This window comes from Notolabrus celidotus, chromosome 5 (genome assembly GCF_009762535.1).
Source record: "Notolabrus celidotus isolate fNotCel1 chromosome 5, fNotCel1.pri, whole genome shotgun sequence".
In the NCBI taxonomy this organism is placed as follows: Eukaryota; Metazoa; Chordata; class Actinopteri; order Labriformes; family Labridae; genus Notolabrus; species Notolabrus celidotus.
This window is the reverse complement of record NC_048276.1, coordinates 2,205,159-2,229,006: the sequence shown is the minus strand read 5'-3', so window position 1 is coordinate 2,229,006 and position 23,848 is coordinate 2,205,159. Positions and strand designations below refer to the sequence as shown.

Genomic DNA, 23,848 nt, shown 5'->3' with positions numbered 1-23,848 from the left:
GGTTAAATAAATAACCCAGTGCAGCATGGTGAGAACGGTAGATTAATTCAAGGCTTCATATGCTGAAGAGCTTACTTTAAGTGGTGAGGTGCAAACCTTACAGTCTCAGCATGGCGTTCAGTGTGAACAGATGTTATTTTATGTCTTTTGTTATCTTCTTAAGCACTCAGCAACTTGCAGGCAGCGAGCGTGCCGAGCGGGGGGACTGATTGTCGTCCTGGAACTGCACGTGTCATTTGTAACTGTGACAGGAGGAGCTACCTGGAGCTGAGAGCCAGGGTGGAGAGCTCTGGAGTCTGTCTCAGAGCCCGGCTGCAGGGCCTTCCCCCTGCTGCTGTTACACAGAGAGGCTGCAGAGCTGCACGCTACCTTCATTTACATGCCAGTTCACCTCGTACACTCGGTCTCTGGATGGAAAATGTTCTTTCAGTTTGGATAATTTAGTCTGATTTCTGCTGAGTCATAGCTCTCCAGTGTTGTGAGTAATACTGTTCTGTTCGTACCGAACGTTCTGATTATGTTTTGGTGTTTTTAAAGATTTATGATGGTATGCATGTTTGAGGAGTCGCACTGAGCATGTTGGAAATGTAACAGAAGAAGAAGTCCTATTTGATCAAGATTTATCCTTCAATTCCCAAATTCAGCAAATCTCAAGGTCAGCCTATTTTCACTTGCGCAATATTTCTAAAATTAGACACTTCCTATCTCAGAGCGACGCAGAAAAACTAGTCCATGCATTTGTTACCTCCAGGTTAGATTACTGTAACTCCCTCTTATCAGGCTGCCCCAATAAGTCTCTAAAGATTCTTCAGCTAGTTCAAAACGCCGCAGCTCCAGTATTGACTAAAACTAGGAAGAGGGAGCACATCTCTCCAGTGTTAGCTTCTCTACACTGACTCCCAATAAAATGTAGAATAGAATTTAAAATCCTTCTTTTAACCTACAAAGCCCTTAAAAATCAGGCACCCTCGTATCTTAAAGAGCTCATAGCGCCCTATTACCCCTCTAGAACTCTACGCTCCCAACATGCAGGCTTGCTAGTTGTACCTAAAATCTCTAAAAGTAGTGTGGGAGGTAGAACCTTCAGTTATCAGGCCCCTCTCCTTTGGAATCATCTACCAGTCAGGGTCCGGGAGGCAGACACCCTCTCCACTTTTAAGAGTAGACTTCAAACTTTCCTTTTTGATAAAGCTTATAGTTAGAGCTGGATCAGGCTTGGACCAGCTTTTGTCATGCTGCTATAGGCCTAGACTGCCGGGGGAACTGGCACACTGACACACTGGGATGCTAGCTCACCTTCTTCCCCCCAACCCCTTCATCACTCACTTTAACTCTGCCTGTCCCATTAAAGTTACTAACCATAGACCTTTCTGGAGTCCCTGAGCTCCCTTGTCTCGTAGCATCCTCTGAGCTGCCGTAGACGTCCTCCTGCTGCGGACGATCTGGACTCCAGCTGATACGGACGTGCTGGACTCCAGCGGCAACAGCTTCTACGACTCGTCTCATCACTATCACCTCTCTCTCTTACTCCCCTCTATCTGTCTTTCCAGACCCAACTCGGTCGAGGCATGATGGCTGTCTAACATGAGTCTGGTCCTGCTGGAGGTTTCTGCCTGTTAAAAGGAAGTTTTTCCTCACCACTGTAACTAGCTAAATACTGCGATGTGCAATGCTCATGATGGATTAAGGTGGGGTCAGACTGAGTCTTACCCTGTCTTGGTGTTGGGTCTCTGTTCATAATTTGACATAGTGTGGTCTAGACCTGCTCTGTTTGTAAAAGCGTCTTGAGATAACGTTTGTTGTGATTTGGCGCTATACAAATAAAGATTGATTGATTGATTGAACAGAAGGCTTCAAAGTTAGACAGCAAAGTGAGGAAGATGTGTACCCTAAAGTAGGGTCCACACTGCAGAGTAATCAGGATGTTTTTCACCCTTTCCCCCTTCAGACTAAAGTCAGCAAAGACCTGATTTTCTAGATAATAGTAATAATAATAATAATACATTTTATTTATAAAAGCGCTTTAAAAGATTCTCCAAGCGCTTTACAGGAAAATAAAATGATACAATAGAAAAGCAAAGGAAAGGAAAACAGAGCAAAAAAAAGCAAAGAAAAGCAAGGCAGCAAAACAAAACAAAACAAAAATCAATCAATTCTAGTTTAAAAGCCTTTGTAAATAGGTGGGTTTTATTAATAATAATAATAATACATTTTATTTAGAAGCGCCTTTCAGAGCACTCAAGGTCCCTTTACAGACAGATAAAAAACACAATAAATAAAAGAACACGATAAGATAAATAAAAACAACAAGCAAAGTAACACCAAGTTAAAAAATGAAGCAGTGGAAATGAATCAGGGCATGCAGTTTGAAACAGATGGGTTTTGAGTTTTGATTTGAAGAGGGGTAGTGAGTCAGAGTTTCGGATGTCCGGTGGGAGTGAGTTCCAGAGTTGGGGAGCAGAGCGACTGAAAGCTCTGCTCCCCATGGTGCAGAGACGGGCGGGGGGCACAGAGAGGTGGAGGGAGGAGGAAGACCTGAGGGAGCGAGAGGGGGTGACGATGTGGAGGAGATCAGAGAGATACGGGGGGGAGAGGTTGTGGACGGCCTTGAATGTGTAAAGGAGGATTTTGAAGTTGATTCTGAGTTTGACCGGTAGCCAGTGGAGCTGCTGGAGGACGGGGGTGATGTGGTGAAAGGAGGGGGTTCTAGTGATGATGTGGGCTGCAGAGTTTTGGACCAGTTGAAGTTTATGGAGGGATTTGTGAGGGACACCGAAGAGGAGTGAATTACAATAATCGATACGGGAGGTGACGAGACTGTGGACCAGGATAGCAGTGGTGTGAGGGGTGAGAGAGGGGCGGAGACGGTTGATGTTGCGGAGGTGGAAATATGCAGACCGGGTTATGCTATTGATGTGAGAGTTGAAAGAAAGTGAGCTGTCGAGGATGACACCCAGACTCTTTACCTGGGGGGAGGGGGACACTGTTGAACCGTCGATGGAGAGGGAGAAACTGTCGGCTTTGGATAAGGTGGATTTGGTGCCTACAAGGAGGAGTTCTGTTTTATTGCTGTTGAGTTGAAGGAAGTTGGAGGTGAACCAGGACTTGATCTCAGAGAGGCAGAGGGTGAGGGAGGAGTCTAGCATCTAGACACAGTCTAGCATCACTAGAGGACCACGGAACAACTCTGCTCTGCAACCAAAGCGGATCACTCGTGCTTCCCTCTCGCGCTCACACACACATACGTGAACATATGAACCCAGCAGACCGTCGTGTGGTGAAATATATATTTCCATATGAAGCACAGTTAAAACAAACGTGATCAGCTTGGACTGAATGAATGTGGGAGGAGCGCGCAGTTCAGTGGACCTGCGCTCGACAATGCAGCCCAGAGGAGTCGAGCGCAGATCCTCTGAACTTTCAGCAAAGAGCGCCTCGTCAGAAGTTCATCAAATAAATATAAAAGTGCGTATCGTTCGGTTCATAGGGCGTACCGAACCGTGACCACTGTATCAAACGGTTCGATACATCCATCCATCCATCTTCTTCCGCTTATCCGGGTCCGGGTCGCGGGGGCAGCAGTCTCAGCAGGGAAGCCCAGACACTCCTCTCCCCGGCCACTTCCACCAGCTCTTCTGGGAGGATACCGAGGCGCTCCCAGGCCAGCTGAGAGACATAGTCTCGCCAGCGTATCCTGGGCCTTCCCCGTGGCCTCCTCCCAGTCGGACATGCCCGAAACACCTCCCCAGGGAGACGCCCGGGAGGCATCCTAACCAGATGCCCGAACCACCTCATCTGGCTGCTCTCGATCCGGAGGAGCAGCGGCTCTACTTTGAGCCTCTCCCGGATGTCTGAGCTCCTGACCCTCTCTCTAAGGCTGAGCCCAGACACCCTGCGGAGAAAGCTCATTTCGGCCGCTTGTATTCACGATCTCGTTCTTTCGGTCACTACCCACAGCTCGTGACCATAGGTGAGGGTCGGAACGTAGATTGACCGGTAAATTGAGAGCTTTGCCTTCTGGCTGAGCTCTCTCTTCACCACGACAGACCGGTACAGCGCCCGCATCACTGCAGACGCCGCCCCGATCCGTCTGTCAATCTCCCGCTCCCTTTTCCCCTCACTCGTGAACAAGACCCCGAGATACTTGAACTCCTCCGCCTGGGGCAAAGACTCCCCTCCGACCCGGAGAGGGCAGGCCACCCTTTTCCGACTGAGCACCATGGCCTCAGACTTGGAGGTGCTGATCCCCATCCCCGCTGCTTCACACTCAGCTGCAAACCATCCCAGCGCGAGCTGGAGGTCACCGCTCGATGGAGGTCACCGCTCGATGGAGCCAATAGGACGACATCATCTGCAAAGAGCAGAGACGGAATCCCAAGGCCACCGAACCGGAAACCCCCCGCCACTTGGCTGCACCTAGAAATTCTGTCCATAAAAGTTATGAACAGAACCGGTGACAAAGGGCAGCCCTGACGGAGTCCAACCCCCACCGGGAACGAATTCGACTTACTGCCGGCAATGCGAACCAGACTCTGGCTCCGACAATACAGAGACTGAATGGCCCGTAGCAACAGGACGGTTCGATACAGATACACGTATTGTTGCACCCCTAGTAAAAAGGTAGTTCATTAAATGTGAACATTTTTAGAATGTACTATTTTTGCACTAAAACAAAGGGAAACATGTAGAGGTGTCGTTATTTATAGGGTCACCATGTTATGATTTTGCTGGTCCGGCCCACTTGAGATCCACTCGGGCTGTATGTGGCCCCTGAGCTGAACTGAGTTTGACACCCCTGTTATAGATCAAGACATCCTAAACAAACAAGGAAACATAAATCATGCTTCTGCAGTGAAATACTCATGGTTATTTATTGCACACTAATGTCAAACATAATAACAAAATGATGAAAGTGCATTAAGAAAGATATTGATTGTTGTAATCAATTCCAAGTTAATATAGCAGTAAGGTCCAATTATGACTTTAGTGCAAGAGAGCAAAAGAATATTCCTTCATCAGTGCAAAGAAGCATCTCAGTGCTGTTATGGATTAGTCATTCGCTGTATTATATTCCCCCCATATTTCATTTCTGAAAAATGTTTCATTGCAAGCCACTGATTCCACTAATAACCCGCTGGATCAGTTCATAATTTAAAAAGCTTTCAAACCAATTTCTCCAAAATGTATATTATTAAGAAATAAGAATAAATTCCCTGCCTGAAGGTAAGAGACTGAAAAATGAGACAGGCCGGCTGACGGCAGCTCGACACGGCGCTGCAGGACTCCAACAATACTTTCTGTGTCATAACAAGTGTTAGCTGCTGAGAGAAAGACATGAACAGTGAGAGAGGTGGAGGACAAGTAGCTCACGTGTGTGTAGACGTTTGCACCCACTCGTTCAGAGAGAGAGAGGCTGATGTTACACAAAGCTGCAGAAGGTGCTCTAAATTCAGAGAGCCTGTTTCTTTAAGCTTTTTAATATGCCGGTCAAATAATAGCTTCCTCGTCGACTTTGTCTCCTGATGAATTTCAAAATGGACCATTCAATCCACACCACCAGCCTCTGTTTGTGTTCGTGTGTGTGTGGGTGAGTGAGTGTGTGTACTCATGTATGAATGTGTGGAGCAGTGTGTGTGGGCCAATGCCAGAGGGCTAGGCAGCACATTAAGACAGTGACTGGCAGATCTCATTTGGTGTTTAATTTCACAAGGGTGAGCTCTCATCAGTGAGGGCCCATTAGCCTCGGGCGAGCTAACTGAGTGATGCTGGTGGTTCCTTGATGAGTGATGCTTACATTGACGGGACGTATGTGGTGCTGTGTGCGGTGTGCTCTGACCGAGAGTAACTGAGAGTCATTGTGAATGATGAAACTGTGGGTGCGTGTAGGTATTGTTGTTTTGAAGCATTTTAAATGCACTCTTCTTCTCACCACATGAAATATATGTATCTTTGTATACTCGTGTTGCTTTGCAGAGAGAAGGTTTAACCCTTTAATGAGCATCTAAGCACAAAGGACCAAACATCTCTCAACTAAAGAGTCCAGAGGTCAAAGGTCAGGATTCTTTTTTGACTTCCTGACTGTTGTTAAAAACACTGAAGATACAGTCAGCTCTGAATAAGTGGGAGTCAAGATTTTAACATGAAACTTCAACTGGAGCATTTGCTGCTACTTTCTACACACCGTGCACAGACTGCTGATAATACTTTACTGTTCATTAAATTACACTAGTTAATATTTGTACTGTAACATAACCAGTGGTGGACAAAAGTACACAGCCTCATTATTTAAGTCAAAGTATAGATCCTCCAGGTCAAATATTACTCCAATACAAGTGAAAGTTGCTCTGTCAGATTATTACTGGAGTTAAAGTCCTGGAGTACTTGCTTTTAAAAATACTTAAAGGTGACATATCATGCAAAATGGACTTTTTAATGGTTCTCTACCTGAAATATGTGTCCCTGTCTACAAACCCCCCGAGAATGAAAAGAATCCATTCTGCCCCTGTTCTGATTTCTCCACCTTTCTGTAAATGTGTGTGAAACCAGCCGTTTCAGACTTCCATGTTTTTGTTACGTAACAACAATATCCGGTCTGTCACGGAGTCAGAGCTCGGAGCTTGTTCAGCCCATAGACTGTATAAAATACAACTCAACCCCTCCTCCGTTTTTCATTACCTGCACACATGTGTGCTAACAAGGAGCTTAGGAGGGAGGCATGCTAGTTGTAGGCTGTCTTAATAAACACAAAGGTCGGTTTTACTCCCCACGTCTGCAGATTTGAAGATCTAGTGGATGATTTCTATTTATCATTGATAAGTGCTAGTGCTAGCGCTAGTTAGCATAGCTACATAGCGTAGCTGTAGCTGTGTACCAAGACACACGTCGACATACTGACAAATAAAACAACAAGAAACACTAAATCTGTGACCAATCCTTCAGGAAGGTCCCGCTGCCTTTCTGGCAGAGGTCTGTTTTACTCCCCACGTCTGCAGATTTGAAGATCTAGTGGATGATTTTTATTTGTCATGGATAAGTGCTAGCGCTAATTAGCATAGCCACATAGCTATATGTTCGTAGCTGTAGCTGTGTCGACACACGTCGACATACTGACAAATAAAACAACAAGAAACACTAAATCTGTGACCAATCCTTCAGAAAGGTCCTGCTGCAGGCGCCTTTCCGTCAGGATCAGATTCAGAGGGTTGAAGTAACGCGATCTCTGAGCAGCCGTGTATATTCAGCCAACATGTAAACATTAGATCAACGTGCTGGAGAGCCGAGGGCACATCCACTTCCTGAGGGGGCGTGGTCAGAGAGAAAACAGACTGTTCTGAGGAGGAATGAAGAAGAGGGTTTTTCAGGCAGACCAAAATCTGATTTCAAAGTGTTTTTCAATCAAGTTACTTCAACCATCTGAATCTGATCCTGACGGAGAGGCGCCTGCAGCAGGACCTTTCTGAACGATTGGTCATAGATTTAGTGTTTCTTGTTGTTTTATTTATCAGTATGTTGACGTGTGTCTTGGTACACAGCTACGAACATGTAGCTATGTGGCTATGCTAACTAGCGCTAGCACTTATCCATGATAAATAAAAATCATCCACTAGATCTTCAAATCTGCAGACGTGGGGAGTAAAACCGACCTCTGCCAGAAAGACAGCAGGACCTTTTATGAAGGATTGGTCACAGATTTAGTGTTTCTTGTTGTATGTCGACGTGTGTCTTGGTACACTGCTACAGCTACAGCTACGAACATATAGCTATGTGGCTATGCTAATTAGCGCTAGCACTTATCCATGATAAATAAAAATCATCCACTAGATCTTCAAATCTGCAGACGTGGGGAGTCAAAGCGACCTTTGTGTTTATTAAGACAGCCTACAACTAGCATGCCTCCCTCCTAAGCTCCTTGTTAGCACACATGTGTGCAGGGAATGAAAAACGGAGGAGGGGTTGAGTTGTATTTTATACAGTCTATGGGCTGAACAAGCTCCGAGCTCTGACTCCGTGACAGACCGGATATTGTTGTTACGTAACAAAAACACTGAAGTCTGAAACGGCTGGTTTCACACACATTTACAGAAAGGTGTAGAAATCAAAACAGGGGCAGAATGGATTCTTTTCATTCTCAGGGGGTTTGTAGACAGGGACACATATTTCAGGTAGAGAACCATTAAAAAGTCCATTTTGCATGATATGTCACCTTTAAGTACTGTACTCAAGTAAATTTACTGAAAATAACCAGCAGTAATTTGATGTTTGTCAATGTCACCTCTCCCCCACTGACCAATCAGAATCAAGAAGAGGCATTGTTTCTCATATCAGCTTTATCAATAATAACAGGGCAGGAGAAACTGAGTTTACAGTTATGTCAGGACACGACTGCACTCCATTGTTTTAACATTTTCTTTGTAAAGCGTCCTTGAATTAAAGAACATTTTAAACATAAGAATACATTTAAGACAGACTGAACTGTCTCCATCAGAGGAAGCAGAAGAGCTGTGAAATGTTTGTAACCTAGCAACAGTCAGCATCAGTGAGAGGTGCTCTGAAATTGAGGTCAGGATCTCTGTCAACACAAAAAAAGCAATTAGTGTACACAGGCCCTAACTGTTGTTGTGTAAGCGGTGGCTGTTAGCGAACACGTTTGCCACTTCAGTTTCTATTTCTAATATTTCAGTGTCATGTTCCTGCAGCAAGTGGCCTGAAACACAAACATGCCTCTGTGTGCATCCATGAAGGGTGGGATTTTAATCTGAGTTATTGTACTAAAACAGGAAATATGGAAACATCTGATCAGTCAAAGATTCTAAAAGTAACATCAGAGGAAAAAAGCTTTCTAAAGATTTAAAATATCATGACCAGGGTAAGTCAGGTCAAGGTGATATTTGATATTCTAATAAAGAGCTGCTGCATTTATTGAACGCCGTAAACACCTGCGCTGTTGGAGATGCATCACGTGTTTTTGTGCCCTTGTTTCAGTTCAATTGCTAACTTTATGGCCCCCTGAGGGAAATTTGTTCTCAGACTGGTTCTGCAGTAAAACACACAATAAAGCCACATAATAAAGTATGAGACTATAGTAAAAGCAATAAACACATTACCTTAAAGTAGGAAAAAACACATATAACAAACCGCTGCCTCACACAGTGCAGCCGTAAAGACCTGCAGCAGCCAGGAAGACGAGACCAGGAGTCAGCGCTCTGATGCATCCAATAAATATATCTCATCAGAGCACAGAGCCGAGCGCTCGAGGACATGGGACAGTATCAGACTCTTCTTTATGGACATCATTAGAGACACTTGATATCACCGGGTCATTCTGTATGTGATTGAATGGCTCAATCATGGTTACATGATGTTTTTTAATTCAGAATTAATTATTCAGAATTAAACAATTCTGAATTTAAGTATTCTCCTTCAAGTTTACATGGAAAACACATTTAATCATCTTTATTCCTCTTAAGGTCTGGGGGTTGGGAAGGGTTCTGATTGGACGGGGCGGGTGTGATGTATTTACGTTTCCTGGAAGAAAACAGACTCCAGTTCCTGCTTCTTTTATTTTGGGTTACAACATGGAAGACCACACAAGTGACAAGTCCCTGGATTAAAGCTGCTGTGAGGAACTTTTAGCTTGTATCGATTATGGCGCCCCCTCGTGGACAAAGTGATACCTCTTATCTCTTGTCCTGTACATGCAAAATAATTGTCCTAATCCTGTTGTCTTTTAACATTTAGACTTATCTTACAATGTGATTATTTGCAATGAAAACAGTCAAAAAAGCGTGTCTCTAAAGCAAGATGTCAATCATCTGTTCTGACACCTACCCGCTCAGAGCAGTTTTAGACATTAAAATGACAACAAAGAAGGTGTCAGTGTTGTTGTAGATGGTCTTGTTTGCTTTTGAGGGTCATAAAGAGGCATCAGTATCAGTTTCAGTCTGTTTCTCAGCCAGTTAAAAACTCCTCATAGTGCCTTTAACTTGGACGCTACAGCTTTAAAAAGGTCCACATTTTGATGCTTCCGTTCATCAGCTCTTTTCATGATATCCATTTCTTCTAAGGCTCCTATTAAATACAAAATCTCAGCTCGAGTCCAACGCTTGCTTCAGGCAACTATCCTGGAATATGTGCGTCATCATGACAGGACAAGGGAACAAACATGTGCAGAACGACCTGAATGAATTTAGGCAAGGCAGCTTTATTTGTATAGCGCATTTCATACACGAGGGCAACTCAATGGCTACGTTTACATGAGACTTTTAATTCCTCTTTAATTCCGAATTAAGATTAAATCCTCTTTAAAAATATTTAAAATGACCATGTAAACACCTCCGATGTAAGTAGCTGGTTTATTCTGATTTTAAATCCTAATTGAATAATTCCTCTTTCATGTATACGTTCATTCCGCTTTAAATTAATTCCGGTCGTTCTGCACATGCTCGTTCCCTTGTCCTGTCGCGATGACGTACATATTCCACGCTGGCGGGCTCATATTTCAGGCTGAGGTAGAGCAGCCGTTGCACTAACCGGCTTTGAATCGCCACAGTCCTGTCTTCCGTCCCCCTTCTCCAGTCCTCTATCTCTCTTCTCCTCCTCAGCTGATGAAAGTGAAGCAGTATGTTTGTGTCCAGCTGCTTTTTAACAACTATAGTCAAAATCAAAGCGACATTTGAACTTATTGTGTGGTCTTCCATGTTGTAACCGAAAATAAAAGAAGCAGGAACTGGAGTCTGTTTTCTTCCGGTAGACGTAAATACGTCACGCCCGCCCCTGTCCAATCAGAACCCTTCCCAACCCCCAGAGCTTAAGAGGAATTGAATAAAAACAATTAAACGTGTTTTCCATGTAAACCTCAATTCGGAATTACTATTTCCATGTAAACACGAAGGAGAAAACTTTAATTCCTAATTATTTAATTCGGAATTATTAATTCAGAATTAAAGAACATCATGTAACCGTACCCAATGTGCTTTACTCAACCTTTAAAGCAGAATGAACTTATACATGATGGAGGAAATATTCAATTCAGATTTAAAACCAGAATAAAGCAGACACTTACTTCAGATTGAAGTTTAATTCAGAATGGTGATTTTCCTTCTGAATTATTTACAAGGTCATTTTTAATCTTTTTAAAGAGGATTTCATTTCAATTCTGAATTAAAGAGGAATTAAAAAGGAAGTTAATCCTGTTTCTACAGTTCTTGTCTAGTATGAAAACAACTAAGACATCTTAGCTAGTTTATAACACTTCCTTAATTCAACACATCGTTGGCTACGTTTACATGAGACTTTTAATTCCTCTTTAATTCAGAATAAAAATGAAATCCTCTTTAAAAAGATTAAAATGACCTTGTAAATAATTCAGAATGAAAATCACCATTCTGAATTCAACTTAAATCTGAAGTAAGTGGGTACGGTTACATGATGTTTTTTAATTCTGAATTAATAATTCTGAATTAAATCATTCGGAATTAAAGTTTTCTTCTTCGTGTTTACATGGAAATAGTAAAGCCGAATTGAGGTTTACATGGAAAACACGTTTAATTGTTTTTATTCAATTCCTCTTAAGGTCTGGGGGTTGGGAAGGGTTCTGATTGGACAGGGGCGGGCGTGACGTATTTACGTTCACCGGAAGAAAACAGACTCCAGTTCCTGCTTCTTTCATTTTCGGTTACAACATGGAAGACCACACAATAAGAACAACTTTCACTTTTGATTTTGATTCTAGTTTTGAATAAGCAGCTGGACACAAACATAATGCTTCACTTTCATCAGCTGAGGAGGAGAAGAGAGAGAGAGGACCAGAGAAGGGAGGAGGCAGACCGGACTTTGGGGAATCAAAGCCGGTTAGTGCAACAGCTGCTCTACGTCAGCCTGAAATATGAGCCCGCCAGCGCGGAATATGTGCGTCATCGCGACAGGACAAGAGAACGAGCATGCACAGAACGACCGGAATTAATTTAAAGCGGAATGAACGTATACATGATCGAGGAATTATTCAATTCAGATTTAAAATCAGAATAAACCAGACACATACATCGGATTTAAGTTTAATTCGGAATTATCATTTTCATTCTGAATTAGGTGTTAACATGGTCATTTTAAATCTTTTTAAAGAGGATTTAATTTAATTGAATTAAAAGTCTCATGTAAACGTAGCCATTCAGCTTTAAATTAATTCCGGTTGTTCTGAGCATGCTCGTTCTCTTGTCCTGTCATGATGACGCACATATTCCAGGATGGCCGCCCGAAGCAAGCGTTGGACTTGAGCTGAGACTATTTATTTAATAGGAGCCTTAGAAGAAATGGATATCATGAAAAGAGAGGGATGTGTCAGTGGGCTGAGGTAGAGCAGCTGTTGCAATAACAGTTGGCTTTGATTCGCCGGTCTTCTGCCGCCTCCCTTCTCCAGTCCTCTCTCTCTCTTCTCCTCCTCAGCTGATGAAAGTGAAGCAGTACGTTTGTGTCCAGCTGCTTATTCAAAACTAGAATCAGAATCAAAGTGAAAGTTGTACTTATTGTGTGGTCTTCCATGTTGTAACCGAAAATGAAAGAAGCAGGAACTGGAGTCTGTTTTCTTCAGGTAGACGTAAATACGTCACGCCCGCCCCTGTCCAATCAGAACCCTTCCCAACCCCCAGACCTCAAGAGGAATTGAATGAAGACGATTAAACGTGTTGTCCATGTAAACCTCAATTCAGAATTACTATTTCCATGTAAACACAAAGGAGAATACTTTAATTCAGAATGTAACCGTGGCCAATGTGAAGTGAATCCTGTTTCTTCAGTTCTTGTCCAGTAAGAACACAACTGAGAGAGCATAGCTAGTTTAAAACACTTCCTTAATTCAACACATCATTGTCTTAAATTCTTGAAAACCTGCCTCCAATTTTAAAACCTCATCTCCCAAAGGTAGCAGTTATTATTTGATTCAATAATGAAGGTGCAGCTTCTCCAGGTGTGGTGTGTTTTTTTACTCTGCAGCATCAAACAGAACAGACGCTGTAATGCTTTGTGTGTTGTTTTGAAAGAGTTTCAGTGTGTGTGTGTGTGTGTGTGTGTGTGGGTGAATGAGTTTGTATGTGTCACAGCAGTGAAATTGATCCTCTGAGTTTATATTTTTAAGCTCCCGTGACACACTCCACCATTTGCGACTTCAGAGGCTTGTCTCTTTGTCAGCATCAAAAGATTCTTTGTGTCCTTTGTAATACAGATAATTATCCTCATCAGTGTGGGCTTTGATGTTTACATAGCCGTATTATGCCGTGTGTGTGTGTGTGTTTGTGCGTGTGTTCATTATGAGCGCACGCTGTTTGTTCTATTGTGTCTGGCTGTGTGCAGACGTGAACATTATTCCAGGTATTTGTACTCGGTCCTCTCTGGAACACGGTCTGTAAACAATGAAGCATTTGTTGAATCTTGTTAAGAGGACTTTAACATGAAACAGTATCAGATACAGATGTTATTACCTCCTGTAGTTTGTGTTTCCATAGTTCAGGCTGTCAGAGTTTTTCTCTCTTTCTCTCGTGGTGTCGTACCTGGAGACAGCAGCTGCTCTAAGACTTCATAAACACTTTAATTTCTTATTCTCTGTCTCATTTGTCCTGCAAACATGTTCTCACAGCTTCTGTACATCACAACAGTTACACAATACTCCCCTAAACACAGAACATATTCTCTAAAATGTGATTTCAGCTCATCTTTCTTCATCTCTGTGGAGAATAATGTTGTCATTTAGTTTGCTGTGAATTAAATCAACACTTAAAACAATGTTGAGGCAGTTAAAACCAGAAATAGGTCACACATCAAAGCGTACATAATGTGTAACTTTGATATGAATATAAATTCTAAAGATGATTAAAGACAATGATTATAGTGTTTAGATGTTGATCTGTAAGTTGTTTCTCTGAAGAAGAAACTGTTGTGTGTTTTATTTTGTATAAAGCTCTAAGGACTTGTGTGTACATTGTGTTTCTTCTCCCCGCTCAGGTAGACACTCATGGGCAGCCTGGGTGTTTGGGTGCTGGCCGTGGCCACGCTGCTGGGGACCTCAGTGTGTCTGCTGGCTGAAGGGCACAAAGGCAGCAGGTGGAGCAACATGGATACTGCCGGCATGTCACGCCCCTCCTCAAAGGAACATCAGTCCATGGTAAATATCTGCTTTTAGTCCCACATCTACATCAGGTGTTACTTGCTGTCTTGTAAAATGTGAGCTGTACCTGCGTGTGTGTGTGAGAGGACAGAGCTCTCTGTGTGTGTGTGTGTGTGTGTGTGTGTGTGTGTGTGTGTGTGAGGACGGACCTCTGTGTGTGTGTGTGTGTGTGTGTGTGTGTGTGTGTGTGTGTGTGTGTGTGTGTGAGGACAGACCTCTCCTTGTGTGTGTGGGAGGACTAACCTCTCTCTCTGTGTGTGTGTGAGGACGGACCTCTCCTTGTGTGTGTGGGAGGACTAACCTCTCTCTGTGTGTGTGTGAGGACAGACCTCTCCTTGTGTGTGTGGGAGGACTAACCTCTCTCTCTGTGTGTGTGTGAGGACGGACCTCTCCTTGTGTGTGTGGGAGGACTAACCTCTCTCTGTGTTTGTGAGGACAGACCTCTCTCTGTGTTTGTGAGACAGACCTCTCTGTGTCTGTGTGTGTGTGTGTGTGTGTGTGTGTGTGTGTGTGTGTGTGTGTGTGTGTGTGTGTGTCTGTGTGTGTGTGTGTGAGAGAGAGAGGACAGACCTCTGTGTGTGTGAGGACGGACCTCTGTGTGTGTGTATGGATGGACCTCTCTCTGTCTGTGTGTGTCTGTGTGTGTGTGTGTGTGTGTGTGTGTGTGTGTGTGTGTGTGAGGACGGACCTCTCTGTGTGTGTGTGAGGATGGACCTCTCTCTCTCTCTGTGTGAGTGAGTGTGTGAGGATGGACCTCTCTCTGTGTGTGTGTGTGAGGATGGACCTCTCTGTGTGTGTGTGAGGATGGACCTCTCTCTGTGTGTGTGTGAGGACAGACCTCTCTGTGTGTGTGTGAGGATGGACCTCTGTGTGTGTGTGAGGATGGACCTCTCTCTCTCTGTGTGAGTGAGTGTGTGAGGATGGACCTCTGTGTGTGTGTGTGTGTGTGTGTGTGTGTGTGTGTGTGTGTGAGTGAGGACTGACCTCTCTGTGTGTGTGAGGACAGACCTCTGTATGTGTGTGTGTGTGTGTGAGTGTGTGTGTGTGTGTGTGTGTGTGTGTGTGCGTGAGGACTGACCTCTCTGTGTGCGTGAGGACTGACCTCTCTGTGTGTGTGAGGACAGACCTCTGTATGTGTGTGTGTGTGTGTGTGTGTGCGTGAGGACTGACCTCTCTGTGTGTGTGAGGACAGACCTCTTTATGTATGTGTGTGTGTGTGTGTGCGTGAGGACTGACCTCTCTGTGTGCGTGAGGACTGACCTCTGTATGTATGTGTGTGGAGGGCAGCTGAGAGAAAAGGGTTGCCTAGTTACCTGGCAGTGTGATGCAGAGATCTTTAGTCCTTATCACTTCCTCTTTGTCTCCTCTCTCCTCTGAGGAGAGGAGGAAATTGACAGGTGGAGAAACGGGCCGCCTGTCAGAGTGAGAGGTTAACAATTACTCTGAGAAAGTCACGAGGACGTTGTTCGGTCATGTTAGCTGAAAGACACAATCTTCAGGACTCAGTATCTCCTGCCTCTAAATTGAAGATGTTCTTCCTCTTTGCTTCCTCTGATGGTTTTGATGACAAGTAGAGATTATCATCCAGTTTGATGCACCTGCTTACTGAGGTGTGTTTGTGTCTTTTTGCGTATTTAATTTGCTTTGCCATTTTCATTAAATGTTGTCTTTGATATTAACTTCTTTCATCGTGCCGTTTTCATCTGAAAGTGGCCTTTAGGGAAATTAAAGCGATCCTCTTCTTTCACAGTCTGCTATTGGAAGCTTGTTTTTCGGCCCTTATGCCTATTAGTGCCGTGTGCGTCTCCAAAAAAACAAGTTCCAGGGTTTTGAAACCACTTCACACTGAATTTAAACGAGTCTGCAGATCTGTTGATGTAGGAGATGACGGCTGCTTTGACTGAATGACAAACAGCTCTGACTTTCCACAGAGCAGAAATGTTCATGCTGCTGCTTCAGATGCTTCAGTGTCAGGATGGTCTGCTCGGGATGCCTCGGTCTGACCATGTCCTTAATTATTTTTGCCAACTAATTTAACTCACTGGCAGGTTCAATGGTTGTTCAAAAGGTCAGATGGGAAGCTGCACTTGATAGATGCATATTTGAATTAAAAAAGGTCATTTTTATATATCACCTTCATTCATTCCAAGCGCTTTTGTACATTAATAATTCTAAGTTTTCTTTGCTTCTGTATAAACTTTAATATTATTTAATGTAACTTGATTTAATTTGATTAATTTTATTTGACTTTATTTAAAGGCCCTGTGAGGAGTTTTGAACTGGCTGAGAAACAGACTGAAAATGATACTGATGCCTCTTTATGACCTTCAATAGCAAACAAGACCATCAGCAGCAACACTGACACCTTCTCTGTTGTCATTTTTAATGCCTGAAACCGCCCTGAGGGGGTAGGTGTCTGACCAGATGATGGGCATCTCGCTTCAGAAACAGCCTTTATTTGACTGTTTTCATGGAAAATAATCACATTGCCTGATGAAGTTGACTGTTAAAAGACAACAGGATGAGGCTTTTGTTGAAAACACTACTTTTGCATGTATACGACAAGAGATAAGAGGTATTACTTTGTCCACAGGGGGGCGCCAGAATCGATACAAAACAAAAGTTCCTCACAGCAGCTTTAATTTATTTAATGTATTTTCTTTATTTTCTTTAATTTAATTTAATTTTGAATATTATTTTTTCTTTTATTTATTTAATTAAATTAATTAAATTAATTTTATTAATTTTATTTATTTATTTAATGTATTTAATTAAATTTAATTAAATTTTTAATTTTCATTCTTTCTTTCTTTTCTTTTTTAATTAATTTAATTTAATTTATTTTTTGTATTTTTGTATTTCATTTTATATTATTTGTTTTATTTGATTTTATTCATATTTATATCTTATTTTATTCCTTCTTTCTATTATAATTTGATATTTACATACTGTTTATAAGAGCATACTGTAATAACTGAATTCTGATTTCAGTTTGGGCTTTGAATAAATATTAATTAGTTCCCAGCAACTTTTAAATAGTATTTTTCCATATATATATTTTTTTTAAATGCCGTCCCTCTTTAATAACGTGATGAAAACAGGTTAAAGTAACATTAATAGCAGACCACAGTTTGGATGTTGTTTCCCAGAGCTTGTTGAAAGTGTTGAAAAAGATTAGGTTCTCAGAAATCACACCTAATCACAATTAAAAGATTAATTGAACAGGGATTTATTAATTCAATTAATGAATTCACTCAGAAGTTCTCTTTTGTGAATCTGCATTTAAATGTAACGGTCAATGCCGCTGAACCCTGCCATGAATGAACAGTGAAGCTAATTCCAATGCCAGTCGGGTCAAACATAAGTGAGGGAGAACAAACAAAAACTAATTATGTTCCATGTTAACCTCAGCCAACACCTTTCAGACAAATCAAAGGCAGGCATTGGCCTTTCCACGTTTACCTTAATGAGATAGAACATGTTTAATCTGTGTTCAGAGGCTTTTATCTAACATGTGTGAAAATGTAATAAGAAGGGCGAGGAGGCCGGCGGTGTTGTGGTCTTTGAGAGCGGCTGTGTGGGAACATGTTGTGATGATAGTGGTGGGTGTTTGAGATCTCCAGCACACTGTGGCAGCAGTGCTGGGAGGAAGAGTTCAATGCCAGCTTTAGATATTTACAGAGCTCATATTTAATTTGCTGTATTTACAAGAGGTGTTGCAAACTGACCTCAACTATCGGATCAGAGCCGATCTCAATGGTTTTTAATTGATCGGTGATCTGCATTTGAGCCGATCATCTCATTGGATTATTTACATCTGCTGTCACTGAACACAATGTGCAGCTGGAGACTAACACACGAGTGTAATTGAGTGTTCTGAGTTCATTAACCGTGTATGCATAATGAGAAAATAATAAATGAGACATTGATGTAGAACACATTACAGAAACAAGCACATACGCACCCTACTGTAACTCTGCAGGGACATGTGGTTCAAAAAGCAAATCCAGGGCGCTGGTGGCCTAGCGATCTAAGCGTCCCACTTATTGAGGCTATAGTCCTCGTCGCAAAGGTCGCCGGTTCGACTCCCGGCCGGTCCACCATTCACTGCATGTCTTCCCCCGCTCTCTACTCCCAGAGTTTCCTGTCTCTCTTCAGCTGTACTATCCATTAAAGGTGAAAAAGCCCCAAAATCTATCTAACAAAAACAAAAACATAAAGGTGAATACTAAACCAAACACAGGACAGTCTGTTACATTAGCATTATCAATCAATCAATCAATCAATCAATCAATCAATCAATCAATCAATCAAGCTCTATTTATAGAGCACCTTTCATCCAAATCAAATGCAACCCTAAGTGCTTTACGGCAATGATACCAAGAAAGAAGCAGAAATGGAATAATGGGGGCGCTGGTGGCCTCGCGGTCTAAGCGTCCCACGTATTGAGGCTATAGTCCTCGTCGCAAAGGTCGCCGGTTTGACTCCCGTCCGGTCCACCATGTACTGCATGTCTTCCCCCACTCTCTACTCCCAGAGTTTCCTGTCTCTCTTCAGCTGTACTATCCATTAAAGATGAAAAAGCCCCAAAATCTATCGAACAAAAACAAAAAGGCGAAGACTAAACCAAACACAGGACAGTCTGTTACATAATCAATCAATCAATCAATCAATCAATCAATCAATCAATCAATCAATCAATCAATCAATCAATCAATCAATCAAGCTTTATTTATAGAGCACCTTTCATACAAATCAAATGCAACCCTAAGTGCTTTACGGCAATGATACCAAGAAAGAAGCAGAAATGGAATAATGGGGGCGCTGGTGGCCTCGCGGTCTGAGCGCCCCACATACAGAGGCTACAGTCCTCGTCGGTGTCGCAGGGGTCGCCGGTTCCATTCCCGGCCGGTTGACCATTTCCTGCATGTCGTCCCCCGCTCTCTACTCCCCACATTTCCTGTCTCTCTTCAGCTGTCTTATCAAATACAGGCAAAAAGGCCAAAAAATGTAACTTTAAAATAAATAAATAAATAAAATAATGGCAAGACATTAAAAAACAAGAATGGATTTTAAAATAGAGACTAATGCACACCAACAACAATAAAATATGTGTAATCAAAATAAGTTAAAGTGTCAAATTAATACTGAGAATATAAATAGTTAAAATAAATACATTTAAAAATGGTAAGGATAAGAGTTGAAATAATAAAATTAAGGCTAAAAAAATATCAGTGGATAAATTAAAATAGATGAATGAATAAAAATAAAATAAACAGTTACAATTAATAAAATAATAAAGCAACATTTAAATTAATATAACAGTAAAAAGTAAGTAATAAAGTTGTTAAACCCTTCATAAAAGACAGACTGAATAAATATGTTTTTAGTTCATGTTTAAAAATCTCTTATCTTAGAAACCTTGTGGTTAGCAGCAGCTGCCGCTCTCTATACCGGCGTGCCACTCCATAGCTAGCGGCATGCAACCGTGCGTGTTTCAATCTCACTGTCACTCCCAATATTTTACGTTCTCTGTGTCTGCAAATCTGCTCGGGACATCCCTAATATTTACCCCAGTAGGAAAACAAAGACCTTGCTCATCGTCTCTGCGAGTGACTGAAGCTTGGAAACATTACAGGCTGTTTTATTGTGAAGTGCCTGTGCTACCGTGCCACCCAGGATGCTCTGCTTTGGGGGCGGCAGTAGCTCAGTCCATAGGGGCTTAGCTTACCTTGGCAACCGGAGGGTCGTCGGTTCGAGTCCCAGTATGGACGAAGTTTGGCAAGTGGACCGGTGGCTGGAGAGGTGCTGGTTCACTTGCCTGGGCACTGCAGAGCTGCCCTTGAACAAGGCACCGAACCCCCAAGTGCTCAGGGTGCGCTGGTTGATGGCAGCATCCTCCATAAGTGCATGTCCACCTCATGTTTGTGCATAAAATTTTATGTATATACACCAAACTGTACGTGTAGCATGACCAAAAAATAACACGAGTGGAAAAATTGAATTTCATGGGGATTAATAAAGTAAGTTTCTTCTTCAATCAATCAATCAATCTTTATTTGTATAGCGCCAAATCACAACAAACGTTATCGCAAGACGCTTTTACAAACATAGGAGGTCTAGACCACTCTATGTCAAATTATGAACAGAGACACAACACCAAGACAGGGTAAGACTCAGTCTGACCCCACCTTAATCCATCATGAGCATTGTACATCACAGTATTTAGCTAGTTACAGTGGTGAGGAAAAACTTCCTTTAACAGGCAGAAACCTCCAGCAGGACCAGACTCATGTTCGACAGCCATAATGCCTCGACCGAGTTGGGTCTGGAAAGACAGATAGAGGGGAGTAAGAGAGAGAGGTGATAGTGATGAGACGAGTAGAAGCTGTTGCCGCTGGAGTCCAGAACGTCCGCAGCAGGAGGACGTCTACAACAGCTCAGAGGAACCTACGAGACAAGGGAGCTCAGGGACTCCAGAAAGGTCTATGGTTAGTAACTTTAATGGGACAGGCAGAGTTAAAGTAAGTGATGAGGGGGTTGGGGGGAAGGGGGTGAGCTAGGATCCCAGTGTGTCAGTGTGCCAGTTCCCCCGGCAGCCTAGGCCTATAGCAGCATGACAAAAGCTGGTCCAAGCCTGATCCAGCTCTAACTATAAGCTTTATCAAAAAGGAAAGTTTGAAGCCTACTCTTAAAAGTGGAGAGGGTGTCTGCCTCCCGGACCCTGACTGGTAGATGATTCCAAAGGAGAGGGGCCTGATAACTGAAGGTTCTACCTCCCATACTACTTTTAGAGATTTTAGGTACAACTAGCAAGCCTGCATGTTGGGAGCGTAGAGTTCTAGAGGGGTAATAGGGCACTATGAGCTCTTTAAGATACGAGGGTATCTGATTTTTAAGGGCTTTGTAGGTTAAAAGAAGGATTTTAAATTCTATTCTACATTTTATTGGGAGCCAGTGTAGAGAAGCTAACACTGGAGATATGTGCTCCCTCTTCCTAGTTCTAGTCAATACTCGAGCTGCGGCGTTTTGAACTAGCTGAAGAATCTTTAGAGACTTATTGGGGCAGCCTGATAAGAGGGAGTTACAGTAATCTAACCTGGAGGTAACAAATGCATGGACTAGTTTCTAGTGTCTAGTGTCTTCTTCTTAAATAAGCTCAGATCCAGATCCAGGTTTCTCATGCCTGGTTCAGAGCCACAGGTCTGATTAGGCAACAATTCAAAAGTGATTCCAAACTAATCAATAATGAAATCACTATGACGATTATAAAACTCAAAGACTGTCACTCACAAAGCAAAATCTTGTCTCAGAGTCTGACCCCATGCATGGAAATGTGCAGACACAGACATTTAGACACATGCAACTCTAGAGAAGTTGTGTTGCTTTGCTCATCTTGACTATATGAGGACTTTCTTTACTCCACATGATATCAAGTGTTTAAAAATCATCATTGATTGCACACGGGGTGATATACTCTGTGCATTTTATATTCCACACTTTAGTCTGCTATTTTTAATTTGGGCTGTGTTTGACTTTGTTGAGGGTAACAGGCAACACAAATAAAGAAGTAGACTCTGTTCATTAATTTACAGTTTTTCCAGCCTTGCTGAAGCACATTTCAGTGCTCTCTGAATTAGAGGACATGGCAGATGCTGGCAGCAGAAAGAGATTCAGAGGCTAAATAGAAAAATAAAAAGGCCTCCCCTTTGAGTAAACGAGTACTTGCCAGCTACGATGAACCCTTTACCGAAATGTTCTCTGCATAATAAAAACATAAAGGCCCACCACGCCGTCAGAAGACATATGCACAAACAGACACAAACATCACAGCCCTGTGGTCATCCTGTTTCTTTGCCAAATGAAGCATGCACACCCCCTGGTCTGCTCCTAGTGTGACTCATCGCGGGCTTTGCCAAGTTGGCAGTCCTTTGAAACCCTGAGGGGCACAAAAAACAAATTCCCAGGCTTCCCCCCTCCGTCAGTCTGGACACAAAAGGACTTAAAAAGCTGACAACATGGCACCAGAATTTAAAGGTGACCCTGGATGAAAACGTGTTGATCAGTGGAACCACATTATCATGATGATGCAGGATGCAGGATGCTTTCTGTGGGGAAGTAGGAGAGACAGATTTATATTCTGTGACCCAGAAACTATGACATGGTTTAAGGTAGTTTGATAAAGTGAAACCTGAGCTGAACAGTAACTAAACACACAATCCATGGGGAGGATTTATGTCAGAGATGCTCCATAAAGATAAGTCTTACACAGGACTTCCACCAGATCCATGTGCAGTCTGGAGCTGGACCGTCGGACAGCCTGAGTCATGTGACCAAGGTTTCCCCTCGGTAATCCCTGAATCAAGGATCCTCCTCCTCCTCCTCCTCTCCTCATCCATGTTGTCTTTCTGGTCCTCTGAAAACCTCTGGCCTGTTGACTCCAGGCCTGGCTCCGCTCATCATGACTTTGGTTTGTTGTTGTAGTTAAGTGAAATTCAAATTCTGATTTTAATACAAGTAAGATTTCTCCCTTTATTCCACAAATCTGAGAGGAAAAGTCAGAATTCAGATTTTACAATAATCATTTTAGGAAAAATGAATATATTCTGAAGTCTGACTTTGAACAAAAGTTTGAGAAAAAATGTCAAAATTCAGATTTTTAAACTTAGAATCTGAGGAAAAGATTAATTCTGACTTTTCCTCAGAAATCTGAAAAAAGTTTAATTCTGAGAAAAAAGTTTAAAATCAGAATTTAATCAGAAATGTATCGAAAAACTTGTTGCAAAAAATCAGAATTCATACTTTAATTTAGAGATCTGAGACGAAGATTAAATTCTGAATTTTAACAAGAAATATCAAGAAACCCAGAAATCAGATTTTTAATCTTAGAAAAACTTCTCCCTGGAGTCATGTGACCGATGTTTTCCCCTTCTGTAATCCCTGAATCAAGGATTCTCCTCCTCCTGTCCTCATCCATGTTGTCTCTCTGGTCCTCTGAAAACCTCTGACCTGTTGACTCCAGGCCTGGCTCCGCTCATCATGACTTTGGTTTGTTGTTGTAGTTAAGTGAAATACGATCTGGTGATAACACAGAGTGTTTTATTCTGAAAATTAACCGGATGTTTTCATTTTGTTTTGGTGAAACCTGACTTCCTGTCCCGCTCCATCTGCTCTGTTGATGCAACAATAGAAGTCTTGTGTATCTGATCCGGAGGGCTCCGACCTGCTGGATCAGAGACGCAGCAGGAATGCAACGGAGTGGATCCAGTGGAAGTTAACACATTCAAAACCTTTATTTATTCTTGAAAAGACATTGAGGTTTCCCTCATTTCCAATTGTGGTCGAGATCACAGAAACATTAGAAACAGCAAACAAACACAAACACACACAAAATAATATATTAATTAAAACAGAGACAATTTGAGACACAGTGGTCTGTGATCAAAGTCTTCAATTCTGCAAAAGAGTAGAAGAAGAACGGACTATTTTAATCCCCAGGGGGGAAATTGAATTTTGTCACTCCTGTTATTTTTCACACAATCATTCACAAACATGCATTTAGGGAGAGATGTCAGAGTGAGGATGCTGCCATCACCAGCGCACCCCAAGCAGTTGGGGGTTTGGTGCCTTGCAAGTGAACCAGCACCTCTCCAGCCACCAGTCCACTTGCCAAACTTCATCCATGCTGGGACT

The 23,848-nt window shown here is 42.5% G+C and overlaps 1 protein-coding gene across 1 annotated transcript in view; it reads left to right on the top strand.

The window, feature by feature from the left end:
* Nucleotides 1-6,020: 6,020 nt before the first annotated feature.
* The window catches only part of fstl4 (follistatin-like 4), a 295,733-nt gene continuing 277,905 nt past the window's right edge, over nucleotides 6,021-23,848 (top strand). The window contains exons 1-2 of the mRNA XM_034683558.1: nucleotides 6,021-6,052; nucleotides 13,993-14,152. Coding sequence (XP_034539449.1) covers nucleotides 14,003-14,152 — 150 coding nt within the window. The 5' untranslated portion in view covers nucleotides 6,021-6,052; nucleotides 13,993-14,002. The remainder of the gene's footprint in view (nucleotides 6,053-13,992; nucleotides 14,153-23,848) is intronic.